We start from the raw sequence: 17,228 nt of genomic DNA on the forward strand, positions 1-17,228 counted from the left end.
GAAAAAGTTTGCGCCGGCTGCAAAGTAAGGTGTGGAGTTTTAACTTGTGCAGGGCAACTTTTCTGTGCGGTGTGTGTCGCCTCTGCTAAATAAATTTAACATATAAGGACCTATGAAAAGGCAAAAACTTTGTACAGGTGCCGTTCAGGTATTTAAAGCGTTCTAACTGATCTGCCCTCCTCCTGGGGAGCTGGTCCCATGATAAATTACTTTTCCAAAGGCAGGGTTGTGATGGGTAAGGGGTTTGTAGGGGTGCGTTATGTCATTGCCGTGACGCCGGTTAAATTACACACGCATTTGCAAAATAAAAATCACTCATTCGCCGCGTGTGCCGGGCGCCCTCGTTGCCACGGGGCTTTCGAGCGAATTTGTAATTTGTCAGCCGGAGTCGAGACCTGACAGTTATTTAGAAGTTTACAACTGTCGCCGGCAGTAATCAGCTCTACTTTGTCCTGATAATATGCTGTTAATGTACTTCGATGCGGACCGGGTAATTTGGGTCTCCCCCGGCCCTATTTACTTTTCCCAGTTTCGGCTTGTCCAGAACTTTGTCTTGGGTAATCAGTCGGACAGCGGGCTTGGGTTGGGTTCGGAATGAAAAACAAGTTCGTTTGGCTATATTTGTAGTTTTTAAATTTATTTTGCTTTTCTGCTTGTTTTCCAACTTGAAGTTCGTTATGTTGCTCTATAATACATCTGAATTTCGTATTCACTTAGTTAGTAGCTTAGTTTGCCGTTTACGTGTCTCCCCACTCGGGGCTTAATGTTAGGATCCTAGTGGTTTTGCCTGGTAAATTGCACAGCAAAACGCAAAACAATGCAACGCAAAGTTCTGTTGTCGGTAAGAATAACAATAATAATAATAATAAATAGCTCGCACACACAGATATACACAGACTGGTCAATATACAAACTCGAATTACACATAGTTAGTTTTTTGGGTTCTGTTGTTTATAAAAATATAACAAGTTTTTTGGGGATTCGCCTGTGGTTTTACTTTATCTTTTCAAGGAAAGTCGTGTAATAAATACTTACTATAATATAACATTTAGTTAGACACCTATTTATACACACTCTATATGGTACATGCTGAGCTTCGGCTCTTAATCCTTGTTGTCCCGTCGTGGCAACCGCGTTGCTTTCTCTTTATGTTTCAGACTAGCTTGGGAAATCGGCAACGAAAAGTTTCTACTCCTTGTTTTTCATAAATTTATTTACTTGACAAATGTTCTTGACTTTCTGCTTGGCTTGCGGATTAAGAGAAAATCATAAATCGGTAAGTTTCGCAAACTGTTGCTAACGTTTTATGGGTCGTTAGTTGTTTATACAGAGAAACACAAAATGCTTTGTCTGCCGTTTGCCTTATACGCCTTATTTGCATTTCCATTGCTACTCATAGTCGAAATTCACGGGCTGGCTTCTTTGTTGCGGATTATTGGGCCGCAATTGCTGGAATCAAGTTGCTGACTTCGGAAGCAGTACTCAAGCCTTGCCCTCACAGGCTACACAGTCAACTTAATTCCAGGAACTGCAACGCAATTACCTGTTGTACGACGCACTCGGCACTTGACTTTTTGGAACAGAAACGGAAGCGGAAACGGTTTTGGAACTCGGTTCCCGCACTACACAAACAATCACGCACAAACAAGCACAAACACGTAATTTGGTTAGTCCGATATCGATGCACTATAAGTTTTGGTTAATTTATGTGGGCTCTAGCCTAGCAACTTTGGTTTCGACCGAACGCCTGGATCCTATATTGACTTCACTATATATTTTCGCTATGTTTACTTGATATACGTTTTAGGGTTTACGTTAGGTTTTGAGCATTTTCAATTCATGCGATTGTCGTTCGAATAACAATTGGGGTTAGCTTTGTTTTAGCTTAGTTTTAGCTTTGCTTTAGCATCCGTGAATTTGTGGGCTTTCCTTTCTAAATTTCTCTGATTTTAATCGCGTTGGGTGTGGTTCTTCTATTCGCAGGACTGCTCGCGTCTCTATAATTTTCGATCTCTTAATTGGCACAGTTTAGCTTAGCTCTTTTTGGTTTTTGCGAGTCCCTACGTACACATAGCATAGCTCCGTGAGTTGCAGTGATTGCCTTTTCAATTAATTTATTTTTGGTTATTTCTTCTCGTGAGCAAAATGCTTTACGGCTTACAGATTTTCGATTGGCGTACATACACATTACATTTGTATTAACGATTTTACAACCTCTGCTTAATTTAGTCGTACAAAAATACTCAGTATTTACAACAAGGTTTAAACGACGCGAAATCATAAATAAATAAGTTGCACCACGTTTAGGGCGCCGAACTGTGCTTCAAGAAGTTACAAAAGAAGGTAAAAAACGCAAATGAGAAGTGCACAGTGGCGGCCCAGTGAAATGGCACGCTCCAACGCATGATTGATTAATGTCAACATTACGAGTAAGTCAGCCAACGCATGAGGCGGCATATTAATTTTACAAATTAATGGAACTTTTTAATTGCATTAAATTGGTTCCTCCCCCGGCTGACGGGCTGCCACTGCCATCGATTGATTGCCACGCCCATTTCCAAGCCAACTCCCATTTACACATGACTCGAGGCCGTCGAGGCGGCAGCATTGTTGTTCTTGTTCCACTTGTTGATGTACTCCATGGGTATTTCGATCTGGATCTCCTGCACGTCGTCGCCCTCGCCGGCCAGGTGCTCCGCTTTGGACTTGGGCTTGCTCGGATTGGGATGCGGGTGCGGGTCCCTGTTGGCCACTGCCAATTGCCCGCCCAGGCGGGAGCCGCCCGCCGCCAGCCGCTGCTGCTGCTGGGCGATGGGGGTCAGCAGCGCCTCGTCCCTATATTATAAGTTGTCCACCATCTGCGACTGGCGGCGGTGCGAGGGCGTCGTCGAGTTGAGGTAGCTCTCCGAGTAGACGCTCTTCGCCCGCTGGTCGTAGCGCAGGCTGGAGCGCCGGATGTCGATGTCCAGCGGCAGGTGGCGGTCCTTCCACCAGTTGCAGAACAGGCAGAGCAGCGTGTTGCGGAACGCCTCCCGGAAGTCGCGGTTGAAGTACGCGTAGATCAGCGGGTTCAGCGTCGAGTTGAAGTACCCGATCCAGAACAGGATCGACACGACGATGTCCGGCACCTGGCACACCTCGCAGGTCATGGAGAGCGTGTACCTGGAATAGGAGAGTACAAAATGTCAGAGGGGTTTTAAAACCATATTACAATAGAAAACCTTGCCAGTCGGTAATAAAACCTTATTTAAAACTACAAAAAATAGTTTTGATAAATTGTTTCTGAGCTAAAAACAATTTTTGTCAATTAGTTCAATACAATTGACTATACTTTTAGTAAGTTCCATCTAAAATCATTGCCAGTAAATTAACTTTAGCCTTATAAAAATAAAAAAGTTACCATCAAGATACCATCAATCTATGAACTAAAAAATGCAACTTTATAGAGAAGTCCACGTTGTAGTGTAAAAGCCTCGCATGATTCTTAAATATTCGACAATAATGATGGAAATCTAAACACGCTATTATTAAATTCAAATTGTGTTAAGTTATTTCTGTAAAATAAATGTTGGTGTAATCTCTTAATATCTCATTTCGTATTGTTGCATAATTGTTTGACAGTAAAAGCAAGTAGATCATCGAATCGGTTCATAATTATTATTATTTTTATTAAAAAGCACACGTTTTCCATTCAACCGCCATTTAAAATCAGTGGCATCACTTTTCCCCGTGTATGGAATCAAGATGAGATGTGTACACATAAATTCCAGATGCATGAACGAGTCTGGGCTTTGCATAAATGAGATTATATGTGGGGCGGTGCGAAAAACAACAACCGCCGAGGCAATGGCGCGCGGGCCGTATGAGTAATATTTAATTATGCATGCGTGACATTAGATAAATTATGCCCCAAATCCCATGTCAGCGGGATTGCCGTTCAGCGTTCAGCGTTCGACGGCAGACTGCGGATGGTAGGTGGTAGAGGTACTCACCACAGGAAGAATGGCAGCCAGCAGAGGATGAAGGTGCCCATGATGATGCCCAGCGTGCGGGCGGCCTTGTGCTCCCGCTTCATTTTGATTAAGTGCTTGTCCTTAGTGGGCGTGTGCTCCTGCTCGACCTCGTGCAGCGTCAGTGTTTTCGACGACCCGGATCCGCTCAGCGCCTCGCCTGCCGGAGGAGATCAAGTGGAGAAGTGATAAATGGCCTGCCATGAGAGGGCCACACAACTTTGTGCACTGGCAGTGCATCACTTTGGTGGCTACTTATCAATCAGCCCAAACACACAATGCTGGGATCCATTGAGATCAAAATTAGTTGTTAGCCATTAAGTAAATGTTTATTACTATTTATTTATTACTTGTGGTTGGCATCCCCTTATTAGAATAGTCAAATATTTAACAAATAAAATGTTCTCTATCTAAAAAATATAAAATAATGATACCTATTGGACATAAAACACTTGCTTAAATTTCGACTACTTGATTGCATTAATTGCAAAGTTATTGATTCTAATCCCCCTTAGAAACTCTTTTATTCATATATCGGCTGTATAACTATATAAACCGATCCGAAACTCACCTGAGGGCTGCATGGAGGGGCGGTGCATCAGCATCGCGTTGCCGTGGCGCATCATGAGCTGCTTCTCCTGGCGATTGGCCTCGCGGAAGATGGCCAGGTAGGTGAATATCATGATGGTGCAGGGGATCCAGAATGAAATGGAGCTCGAGATGACGGCGTAGTACTTGTTCACCACGAACAGGCACTGATCCGGGTGCTCCAGGACGAAGAGCTTGTGCTGGGGCGTGGTGTACCAGCCGATGAAGATGGGCAAGAACGAGAGCAGGGCCGGCGATATCCATGTGTTCAGCAGCATAATGCCGACCACGCGTTTCGTCATGCTAATCGGATACTTCAGCGGCTTAACAATAGCATAGTACCTGTTAGAGGAGGCAAAAATGCCTGGTTATTGGTGCTCCATATGGTCCGGAGGGGGCTTACCTATCCACGGATATGCAGCATAAATGCAAGATACTCGCTGTTGAGAAGTACACATCGAGACTGTTCCACAAATCGCACAGGAAGGGGCTGAACTTCCAGCTGAAAGGGTGTAGTGAATGGAAACATCAATACCGTGATGATTACCCAATAACGAGGCAACAAACTTTAGGCCTCAACTTTAAAAGTCATTGTATCTGATTATCGAATGCATGAATCTGCAGTTTCCACTTCTGGGGATTCATCTCTGTTTTGCCTGACTTTTTAACTGCCTTCCGAAGTTAGTGCTTTCATGAAGTCATCGCCATAAACCGAATTCGAACTTACTTAAAAATGCCTTTATGAAAACCCCTTTTACAGGCAAAAAAGTACGGATTGTTTGTAAAATGTGCAGCAACTCATTTGATCATTAGCTTATATACAAAATAGTCAAATTAGAAAGATTAGCCCTATAAAATGGGACAATTGTTTATGGCCCAAATAAAAAGTTACAGCCAAATAAAAACTGAGCTTGATTTAATGTTTATCGCCATTTATAACTACAAGGCATAGGCAGTTTGGGCCATAAAAAGTAAAAAAACGAATGTGGGCCTAAATTTAAACGGCATTTAAGTGCCAATTCCGAATGTAGGCCAGTAAAAAACTCAGGCAGCCTAGACAAGACAGTAAAAGGCGCCCACACTCCATATTTTCCCCCTCTCCGTTATCAGCCCTTCTGATTTATGTGTTTATCGATTTCATCTTAGTTTCGGTTGCCAGGTGACATTGCCCCTGAACTGCCGCCGTGAAGGGCCAAATTAAAAGCTTAAATGCACTGCGAGACCAGAAAATGGGCCATCGCAAGGCTGGCAAAGAGGCGACTGTGGGCTGCAGGAAAAACTCATTAAAACTTGCGCCGCTTTCCCCTGTCGCCGTCGCCCTTGGTTGCCACTCCGTTTGGGCCGCTTTCGGTGGAGGCGGCTCCCCAGACTTTTTGGCCAGGAGGCAGTGGAATTTATTATCGGGGGCCCCGTTTGGCATCAGTTTCAGAAACTTTTCGACTATTTTTGCCCGCCGCTTTTGGGGTTTCACCCACTTGGGTTTCCTTCGGCTGGATTGGGGATGGGGCATGGAGATGTTGGCGCCATCGGTTTTGACGCTTAAGCCCCGAACTGGCGACGGCACTTGCAACTGCAATTATGCAACCGGCCAGTGTGAAGGTGAAATGGCTAATGAAAGCAGCAGAGAAAGGTTCCTGTTGCCAGAAAGGCACGCCACTCGATGCCAATTTATATGCAGCTCGCACCGCTGAAATTTTTGGCCTGGCAGTAAGAGCACATAATGTGACTTGAATGGGCGGCGGATCCCCACTTCATCGTCGCCACCGCCAGCATCATCATCCCCATCACGATCATCAGCTCGTTGTCGCCGGCAGTGACATTGCAAACATTTACATTGGTCCCTCGGCAGCGAAGTCGGGCTTAAAGCGTGGCCTTTAAGCCAGCCTCCATGCATAATTAACTGGGCTCAGTCGGCTGCACTTGGCAGGGCAGATATATGCCCACAGCCACATATCGCATTACCCATATATGACTAGAAAACATCCATGGAAGGAGTCGGACCGCCGGACGTTCGGCGTGAAGGATGTGACCATGTCACACTCTGACGGTTTTGTCCTTTGGAATAGCTTTTCAAAGTTGTCGTTTCCCTCTCAGTTGCTACTTCTTACTTGTTTCAGTTACTTGAGGGTATTTCGGGACTAAATATCTAACCATTTTTAAAATTAAATTTGGGAAATAACTATTTGCTTCTTTAAAAATTTTATCAAAAAAGTTTATAAAACATATATAATAATTCATTCTCAGTTATTATTTACCCTAGGATACAATTTAAAAAGATTAACAAAATGTATCTTTTGTAAAAAATTTATAAAATGTACCTAAAAGTAAAAAATAAGCGCTTTTAAATTGGGATCTAATCTGACACTTTCAAAAACTTCTTTTCTGTTTTACTACTCTTATCTATTTGTTAATTAAAGTTTGGTTTAGCGCATTTCCTATAATACCTCTTTGTACATTTTAAAAGATAGTTCTGATAAAGCACACTTCGTTGATTGCTTTACATTTTTTCTGAAATGCCATATATGAAAACTTTTAACTTCGAAAGTGCTGAAGAACTACCAACTTTTCCCCAGCTTAAATTCCAGCAAGTAGTTGAAATTCCGCAGAGTAAACTGGGTATCCGGCAATCGTGGTCTTCAACGAATGCATTTCTGTTTGTTCTATTTTTCACATTTTAATTCTTGAACACAAATGCACGCACATGAGCACAAAAAGGTGACTTTTTGCATTTGCATTTCCCTCGCACACCGAACGAAAGCCTGAGAGAAAGTGGGTGTATATATGTGCGCACACAGACAGGGACATTCACAGGAGCATAAATAAACGTTGCTTTCATTTTTCAGGGATTTTTGTTTTTGGTTGTTTGTTCTGCAAGTGCCACGCCCACGCCGAGGCCCTCGCCGCCCCGAAAACCACCCAGCCACCTTGGAAGGGCTGGCATTTTGTTTGGTCCCTGCCTCTGGTTGCAGCTGCAATTTTTGCAACAGTTCTGCCCGCTTTTGTTGCCCTGCTTAGGCCCTGTGGGTGGGGCTCTCTGTATTTCTTGTTGGGTTTTTTGCTTTTTTTTGTTGTATTTTTAGCCGTTTGTTGTTGTACTTACCTCCCAGTTACTTGCACACTAAAGTTAAATGTCATGGCCATAATAGCGACCATTATATCAGCCATGGCTAAGGAAACTACAAAGTAATTCGTTATAACTCTGCAAAGAGAAGGAGGGAAAACGAGATGTTAGCAATCAGAGGACAATAACATGTGGCCAAGAGGGTCCTTTGTAGCCCCCATGTGGGCTAATCAGGCTACAGGGTATGGGTGGGTGCGTGAGGGTGGGCGGGGACTTCTTTTGTGCGCGCTGACAGCTGGACCCCACTGCACTCGGCTGCCAGCGGGGGTGTAATTGAAAAGCCAGCCAAGAATCGAACGATTCCCCCAAGGGGTTAGCCCGATACCCGAACGAAAATCAGATATACGTACCATATATATGGGCCCTGGTCGAAACCCTCCCAGCTTGCACCTATTTTGTTATTTAAATTGAATTCCAGCCAGAGCGCTGGCAAATGCTTTTGCCAATTAGAGTTTTGCACTAGTTGCTGGCCAAGGACTTTCTAATCGGTTGAGTGCAGCTACCTCATTGAACTCCGGGCGGCCGCCTTCATTGCCATTCGCACTAAACCAAATGGGAAAAGTTTGCCGTCACAAGTGAGCATTACTGCACTCGTAAAGTTTTGTCTTGATTATGTTAATATAGGGTCTGGATTTTATTCTGAATTTTTTGGTAACATTGTTAAGTTATTTTTTGTATAATCATGTTTCTAGCACCCAACGATTTAATTTAAATAGTTTGTTAAGTACTGCTTAAGATATTCTTGTTTTCAAATAGATTTCTGTCCCCATTTGAAGTATCTACAAAGTACCCATCTCCTTATCTACCCCATCTATTGTAGCTGCTGAGCTACCTTAATCTCTGAAGTTTTATAAAGAAAACAAGGTACTGGCTTGGCGCCAAATCTTTTTAAAGACGAAATACTTATTTTTAGAACTTAATATTTTCAAATAGCGTTCTATGCGCATTTTGAGCATGTGTTTTAGTTCTCAGGACTTACAGAGTCGCAGTCCCCCTATCCATACCATCCATTGTAGCTTCTAAGTTACATTAATCTCATCTCTAGAGGCTATTGTACTTAGTTTCAAGTTGAAAGTCTGGGCATGGCAATCTATTTTGCCCCCGGCCAGTACTTAAATAACTTTCAGCGTCTCAGACGTTAATTGCAACAAATCGACGCCATTCTGAAAATGTTTCGCCATTACTCAGGGGCTCCCATCTTTGCCCCGCTCGCCCAGCGATTTGAACTGCAGATAATTTGCCTGCCATTTAAATTTGAGAAAAATAGGAGAAAGCAGCCCGTTTTAGTGCAGGGCAAAGTGAAAGGCGGAAACAGTTGCCGAGCATCCTTCAGGCGAAGCCGCTGCGTTAATGAGCCCCAGTTTCCCCCATTTTCCCACCCGCTGTAATGGAAAATTAAAGCCCACATATATTTTCCCAGATTCTCTAGATACGTCTGCTTATACACTCTCTATATCTTGAGCACTCTTGGCTGCCGCTCATCTCAGCCAAATAATTTGGGCGGAGGGAGGAAGCGGAATTTTATTGTTTGGCATAGAACATTTTAAATTTATGCTGTCATAAAAACCATAAGCTGCCTTAATTGCCAAAGTTGCAGACGCGCTGTGTGTTGTTTTTGTGCTTGTTCCTTCCCGCGGCGGCCCCTTTCTCTCCATTTCCCCACCCACTCGTGTCGCCGCCCACCCTCGTGTTGAGCATGCATTTTGTTTTTGTTCCATTTCTCTTTGAGCTACACGCTCGCAGTGTTTAATTGTCATTTCTTTTCTTTTGGGTGTGCCTTTTCTCTGCTTGTAAACTTTTCCCCATTTTTATTTCCACTGCCTTGTTTCACGCTACGTATGCGTAATATTCGCCGCTCAGAACAATAGAAATTCGCGCTGCAAGCTGACCACGCAGTAAAAGATTACACATTTCGGTTTTTGTGCGCTTTAATTACCCTATGTCACAGTCCTAATTAATTGCGCATCTTTGGATTTTATTACCAGCACTTTGTAGCTTATGTTGGCTAGCTCTTCTAATAATTTTCCGCTTGGGTAATAAATGCTTAGATGGGATTCACATTTGATGTTGATTAAAATATAGTGTTTATACTATGCAAAGGAAGGTAATTGAAAACCATCCCTCACGAAGATTTCTGAACAAATTAAGCTCTGAGCCAAAGCAACTTTCTTTGATAGCTTATATTAAAATTAAAAAATTCCAGTAAGCCCCTTGGCCTTTGAGCCCCTAGCCCGTACTTTCCCAACTTTATTATCAGTGCAACGAAAGTATCTTGATGATCATTCGTCGGCATCATCATTAGTTTGGCCTGGCTAGAATCCAGCAGCACGCAAGTCACTTAAAAAATAAAATGCTTCTCATTAGCAGCGATGTAAAAAGAGAAGTTAAGCGGGGTTCTACCTTAATTATGCCTCGCCCCTTCTTTTTTTTCATTAACATTTTTTCTGCCTCGTTTTTCTGTGCCATCCAAGCCAAGTTTGTTTGTTTCGCCTTTTGGCTTCATTGCCCTTCGCCAACTTTGGCTAAGAGCATTTAAAGTTTTTCCTCCGATGGGTACAAAAATTCTGCGTACAAAGCTTAGCGGCGAGAAATGGAGGAAAAATAACTGAGCGTTTGTCAGTCCGAAGAGAACTTTTGATTGCGTCGGCTTTATGAAGCGCTAAATTGATTTGCCTGCCGGTTATTAGGGCATAACTAAAAATATTAACGAACCCCGGCCAGCTGACGTCTCATCATTTATCACTGGAAAACTTTTTTTCCTTACGATAATGTGATTTTCGCCGAAGGACACCGCCCAAAGATCCCCGCCCTTCGTTTGCTAACGAGGTCGCCCCAAATGTGTGTGTGTTTTTGGTTGGAAATGGATATGAAATTTTGAATATGAAAATTGATTTGCTTATTAGTCCATTAAATACAGATTTTGGTGTCCCTAAATAGAGCAATAAATTCCAGAACCGAACACAAAGCCCTGCTTTGATTGGCCGACCAAGTATTTATGGCCAGTTAAATTTCCATTTAAGTTCTGCTGCTGTTAAAGCAGACCTTAGGTCCAATGGAGAATGAATTCTGGCAAATTAAATCATTACCCCCGCGTCCAATTAAGAATCTCTTAATATGCAAATTGGATTCAGGAACAAAGTCGTGAAAGTTAATTTGTCATTAAAATAATGCATCTCTGTGCGTTCTTTTGTTGCGGCCGCCTCCCCCGCTAAATGGTGGACGTAAATGCTGCAGTCTCATGCCGAAACGAAGGATGAAACAGGACTGAGATGCTCAATTATGAAGCGGGTAAACAGGGGACAAGGAGTCGGCAAGGACGAGCAATGACAGAGCAAAGCGCGCTCAAACAGCAGGTCCTGCAGCACGTTTAAGGGATAAAAAGAGGGGGCGGTGCGGTGCGGACGTGCATGAATTTTATGCAAAGTTGACGAAAATCGCTGGGGTACACTCAAAGAAAATTCTTTTAAGATCTTACAACTTTCTTTTAACTTATTTTTAATGTTCATTAAATTACTAAATTTTTTGTTTGGAGATAGAATGGAGTACACCTTTAAAACTTTTTATTATTGAAATAATATATACCCTTTCATATTTTTAATTTTTCCAGTTCTAAGAAGATGCCGAAAATAAATTATCTGAACATCAGGGCTAAACCATTATGGGCTTAACCCACTAGATTGATTTTATTTAACTTTTTAATGGATTTATTTAAAAAATTCGTTGCAGTCTAGAAAGAGAGCACTTACAGCTTAGAATAATCTAAGACATTTACTTATTATTACAATTTCCGACGATCAATTAACAAATAAAGCAAGAGTCAAAAGTGTTTTATTCAAAATTGCAAATAAGTCTTCTTCAGGAGTAGATAACTCCTCCTAAATATTCCCTCTAATTTTGTAATACTCAGGCCGAAATCTCTTTGAGTGCACAAAGCTCTGCGCCTTGTAATTTTTTCGTGAGTCGCAAATTGGCAATCAGCCCGCCGGAGGACAATACCGCTGGTCCTCCAAATTACGAAGGAATTACACGCAGCGCGAACGCTTCTAATTGCTTTTTCACAGCTAATTATTAAGGGGCTTTGTAAAGGGTGGCTCAGGTGCAGCAGCTGGAATATCACGTATACGCACCTTAATTTTCTAACACGCATCACAGAAATAATAACAAGCAGATTGCCGCAGATGGCCGCAATGATGATGAGCAGCATGACGAAGGCCTTGAACAGCCAGACGATGTTGTCCAGCCAATCCTCGTCGGCGCTGTGGGAGTGGGTGCCGTTCGATCCTGCACCGCCGCTCTGGCTGAGATTCAGGCCCAGAGTGCCGCCCAGCTGGGTGGCATTCAGTTCGTGTGAAGCGGGCGTGGCAGTAAGCTGCGAGGATGGCAGTGCTGTTCCGGCGGCGGAGGATGGGGACAGGGATGTGGATGAGCCGGTGGCCAGGGCATTCGTTGTGTGCAGCACGGCCGCCGTGGCCAGGGCGGCCGCCGTGATCCGCGCCAGGCTCGTCAGACTTTGGCTGTAACTAGGGATGCGGCTGTGGCTGGGGCTAACTCCCAGGTGCTCCTCCTCCTGCTGCTCCTGCTGCTGCTGCTGCTGCTGCTGCTCCTCCTGTTTGCTGCAGCAGCATCTCGCTCTTTTGCGTATCCTGGCCGCACTGCCGCGATGCCTCTGCCGCGGTGGCTCCGGGCCAAGTTCGGTTTGGGGGCACAACAACATCGAGTCCCTTGCTTATTATTATTGCTGTATCTTTGGCTTGAAAGCTCACTCTCTTTTGTTTATTCAACACTTTTTGGGGGGCAGGTGTATTATCGCTTCGCACTTCTAAATTGATACACTCGCCAAGTGGAGGACCGCCATCGGGAATTCACGACACGCGTAGCGCCAGCGACGTTGAAACCAAAACTGAAACGGCCACCGCAGCGGAAATTGATTCGCGAAAGTGGCCCGTGTGGCCACGACAACGTCGCCGCTACCGCTACAGCTGCCTCAGTTTTCAGTTTTCAGCTTTCAGCTTTCGGCTCTCAACGTCAAAGACCAACGGCTGTCCTTGCCAGCCAACGCCGCCCACACGCTCTTGATGGCCTCGCTTTTCCGTTGATTTTCCGCAGCTTTTCCGCTGATGGAGGCTACCTCGGCTGGACGACGGCGACCACGACGACGACGACAATTTCTGGCTATTTACTGCTGCTGTGCGGCTTCTATTTTCCTTCTATTTTTTTGTGTAAAAAATTCGCTTTTTCTCCTGCACGCTGATTGGTTTTTTTCTAGCTCCAAACGGCTGCCTTTTAATTCTGTTCATATTTTTTCGCCTTACGGCCGCGGCTGCCGCCGCCTTGTGCTGCCGCCGAAAAAATATTCGTTGATTTCTTTTGGTTTTATTTTTAACATTTCTTGGGCTTCAAATTATTTTTAGTTTGTTTCGGCCAAGTGGTTGGTTTTTCGTAGCTCTGCTCCCACTAATTCAGATATTGTTATTCGATGTTATGCCTCCTGGAACTGTGCCATAAACGACGGATCCAAAAAAAAGAATAAAACAGAAAAAACAGCATTAAGAGCATGGAAAATGTATTCTTTTTGTTGCCCCGATTATAATCACTTTTGTACATTATCTAGTTGTTGCCGCTGGCACTTGTATCGATTTGAGTCAATATTTGTTTATTTACTGACGCAGAATTTGGGTTGTTGTTTTTGTGCGTGTTCTGCGACTTTTATGCGAACGGAGCAGGGTGTGTTTTTGAAGGAGGCGTGGCAAATGGTCACTTGAGCGAATATTTTAATAACCAGATTTGTTTTTCTTGATTATTATAAAATGTGCCCTATTGAGTTTAAGGATTTTTGAAAGTTCTCTTCGCTGGATTGATAAAAAAATGTTATTAACTTTTTATAGTTTTACTCTAAACCTATAACAATTAACACTAAATATATTTGTATAATAACTTAAAAAAATGTTTAAACAATTTTGTCAATTCACTAACATTGATTTCATTTTCTTATGCTGTTATTCAATCGACAAAATTTTGCGAGGAAATCAAACAGGAAGCGAGGTCTTAACTGCTCTGAGCTCAATGCCACACCCTGTACAAAAGCAATGATTTATATGACAACAGCTGGGCGAAAGAATGTCACTCTCTTCAAGTGCCTCTTAGCATACAACCGCCATATCTACGTTTATATCGCGATGTGTATTTCCCGCTCTGGTCGGTGTTTTGGCCAAGTCCTACGCCGCCACTCCCCTCGATATTAGATGGGCTACAGCGCACTCTTTCAGAATATAGAATATGGCTATATGCTAGTCTATATATTTATTCATTTCGATGTGTATTTATATTTATATTTATTTTTCCCGAACTTATTTCCTGATGATGATGTTTTATTTTCATGTCCGCACACGCTTCCAACGCTCGCATCTTGGCCGAATGTTTGATGTTGTCGGCCGCAGCTGTGGTTGTTGCCAAATGGCGTACAACAAATTGGCCACTCGAATTTTGGTGGCCACGAGCTCTAAATTATACGTTGGTCACTCGCGTGGGGGTTTCATTTTCTATTTATCGCACATTTCCTACGACAATTTTTCGTCGATTTGGCTTGGATTTTCTTTGGATTTACGGCGTCGGCTTGAGCATCTCGGATTGCAAGACTGTTAATTAGGAAAACGAAAGTGTCTTTTGCACGCCGGAGTTGCCGCAGTGAGTCAAGCCATATGGCGCGAAGGGTTGTTGATTTTTCCGGACACGCCCTGGCGCTTTTCCAAGTTGAGCAACTGCAAGAAATCGGAGGGGAGAGGGGGGAGAAGTGAGTAAGTTGTATAAGTAAAATATTATTTAAGCATACATAAATATTGGCGAACAACAAAAGCAAACACTGTGCCCGCTCTCTAAAATAAATACTATAAATAAAACAACAATTTCTTTTTATGAATGCCCAGCTCATCAAAGTGCTGCCGCAGAGGCGTTGCTTGTTGCCTCACATGTTTAATTTTGTATTTTTATAATTTTTTAATTTATAATTTTGCACTGGCCGGCGGCAGCACTCTGGTTTGAAGGCGCGTGGGCGTATAATTAATTTTGTGGCAAAATGAATTTCCTTCAGTTTTACGTATAAATAGATTAAAAGCTGATTTAATTAATGGGTGTTCCAAGAGGGCGAGTGAAAGGGCTGCCAATATACATGGGCATGTATAGGCATATGTGTACCTCTGATCCCCCCAGCGAGTCTGTCGGCAAACACGGAATCTCTTTTGGACCCCGCAGAAGGTTGGCGGATGAGTGACAAGCGATGACAGTGTCCCGGCAACGGAAGCACGAGCTATGGAGCCCCCAAATGCGCCGGACGCAGCTGTCTTGTATCCGAGCCCCTGCGTATCTGCATCTGTATCTGTGCCTCTGCATCTGTATCTAAGGAACATCTCAGCCATGTTTCCATCGTGTAGTTAACGCCTGACACATCGGCGGCAGCATTAGCGGCAGCCAAATGCCAACGTTAGTGTCATGAAAATCATTTTTTAAATTTAATTTTGCTCTGCCCACTATGCAACTATACACATTCTACATACAGTTGACGCTGTTCTTGCTCTTGGCATTGGACGGCCTCGACTGTGTTGAGTTTCTGGTTTGTGTGTTGCCAATTTGTTGCCAAATTTCGCAACACAGCAAGAGTGCAACATAAAGTGTAAGTAGGGGAAATATCAATAAACAAAATCCTGCCCCAGATTTCAGTTTAAGAAAGTAGCCCAGTTAATTAAGCTCAACACACTTTACGAGAACTTCAGCTTTACCTGCCTCACACAGGGAAAAAGTTTCGCGCATGCTCTATCTTGTTTAAAGTTTTAATTAATTAACTTGCATTTATTTTTATTTAATAAACAAAACTTTTCGCTTTACACGCACTCACCAAATTCCCTTTTCTCCGCCTTTCCCTCGACGAGTGTGTCGCCTTTTATTTGCTCTTGGCAAATTGCCACGCCCTCACATCTCCACCCGCCCATCTGCCCACCTGCCCGAATCGTCCTCATACACCTGAGCTGCCCCGAATGGTTTTCGTTTTCTGTCTTGAAGAGCAGTGCCCCTCAAATTAAAAATGACTTGATTCAAGTTCGCTAATTTTATTGAGTTCTTGGTCCACCTCAAGAGTTGTGGTTTGTCTTTGTACTTACAAGGAATTTGTGGCTAGCCCATTAGAAATTTGTATATTAAATGCCAGATACAATTTCTTGAAATGGGCATCCTCAGTAAGTTTAACAGCATCAAATAATTTGCCTTTAAAAGGTAAGCTATGCATTTTAATAAATCAAAGGCACTATATCTTCTACTCAAACATTAAATGCATTTCAAACCACACGTATATGTCTTTAAAAAGCATTTCTAAATCTGCAAACATTGCTTTGCCATTTATGGGTAACGCAGGGCAAGGATGTTTTTAATTAACTCTTTGGCTACGCCAAAAGCAGATACAAGTTTATATAAATAAGTAAGATAAATGTGAAGCATGTGCTTAACATTTTCAAAGCAATGTGAATTTTATTTGCTGACAAGCAATACACCATCATTTTAATAAAAAAGTTTCCTAAAATTTAAATTTCAAGAATACGCTCGCAGCTACATTGAAAGTTTCTAAATTCAAACCCCTCCGAAAATGCTTCAATTAATTCCGCACACAATTCCAAAGCATTTTCGCTTATTGAAAGCGCAGAGGGAATTGATATTTGAAAATAAAATCCATTTCATTTAATTGCCTGCGTCACTTCACTGGACCCTCATACATATATGCCGATGATTTTTCTGTTTTTTCATTGGCTCAGCGAAAACCATTTTAATTTCATTAAAATTTTTTATACCACATCTGGGCCTGGCCCCTTTTATGTTAATTTTTATTTGGCGAATTCATTTCTGTTGACAAGGTGCTTGACTGACAAAATCACCCATCAAGTTTCGCCATAGAAAAACAACAGAGCAGTGGAATATCAACATTGGAGTGCCTGACCGAGTGGATTGTCGGCGGGCTCAGTTTTAATATTTTAATGCATATAAATTGGGGGCCGATTAACGTGGCGATTTACGGTGATGGATACATCATAATGAACATTATTCGCGACGCAGCAGCAGCCCCATCAATGCAGTGACACACTTGAGCCGCTAATGGAATCCCAGTCCAATTTTGCCACACAGCCGGCAAATAAATCACATGAACAAAGCCCCAAGACCCCCATTTCATATTGTATGCATTGGCTATACTTTCACATGTTTAATTTTCGCCTTCTCCGCTGCAAATCTGCCGCCGAGACGCACGGGGGAAGATGCTTTTCAATTTCGAGTTCCATAGATAAATATGCCAGGCTGCCAACTTTAAGCGATTTGGAGGGGGATTCCGAGGAGATATGTATGTGCTGAGCTATAAGCAAAGCGAGGGACGCCCAAGGCGTTGCGATTTTATTGGCCGTAAAGTAGGCAGCCATGAAATAGGAGTAGTCGAGATCTGGTTCTGCTTCTGGTTCTGCCTCCCGGTCTGGGTCTTG

At 43.0% G+C, this 17,228-nt stretch overlaps 1 protein-coding gene across 1 annotated transcript in view; it reads right to left on the reverse strand.

Annotated features, from left to right (window-relative positions):
* Positions 1–610: 610 nt before the first annotated feature.
* The window catches only part of LOC108031689 (octopamine receptor beta-2R), a 47,353-nt gene continuing 30,735 nt past the window's right edge, over positions 611–17,228 (reverse strand). Inside the window, exons 2-8 of the mRNA XM_050888391.1 lie at positions 14,067–14,477; positions 11,847–13,213; positions 7,699–7,797; positions 5,002–5,100; positions 4,582–4,940; positions 3,993–4,170; positions 611–3,162 (exon numbers count right to left, since the gene is read on the reverse strand). Of these exons, the coding sequence (XP_050744348.1) occupies positions 2,841–3,162; positions 3,993–4,170; positions 4,582–4,940; positions 5,002–5,100; positions 7,699–7,797; positions 11,847–12,433 (1,644 nt within the window). The 5' untranslated portion in view covers positions 12,434–13,213; positions 14,067–14,477 and the 3' untranslated portion in view covers positions 611–2,840. The remainder of the gene's footprint in view (positions 3,163–3,992; positions 4,171–4,581; positions 4,941–5,001; positions 5,101–7,698; positions 7,798–11,846; positions 13,214–14,066; positions 14,478–17,228) is intronic.

The sequence above is a fragment of the Drosophila biarmipes genome, chromosome 3R (assembly GCF_025231255.1).
Source record: "Drosophila biarmipes strain raj3 chromosome 3R, RU_DBia_V1.1, whole genome shotgun sequence".
NCBI classification, from domain to species: Eukaryota; Metazoa; Arthropoda; class Insecta; order Diptera; family Drosophilidae; genus Drosophila; species Drosophila biarmipes.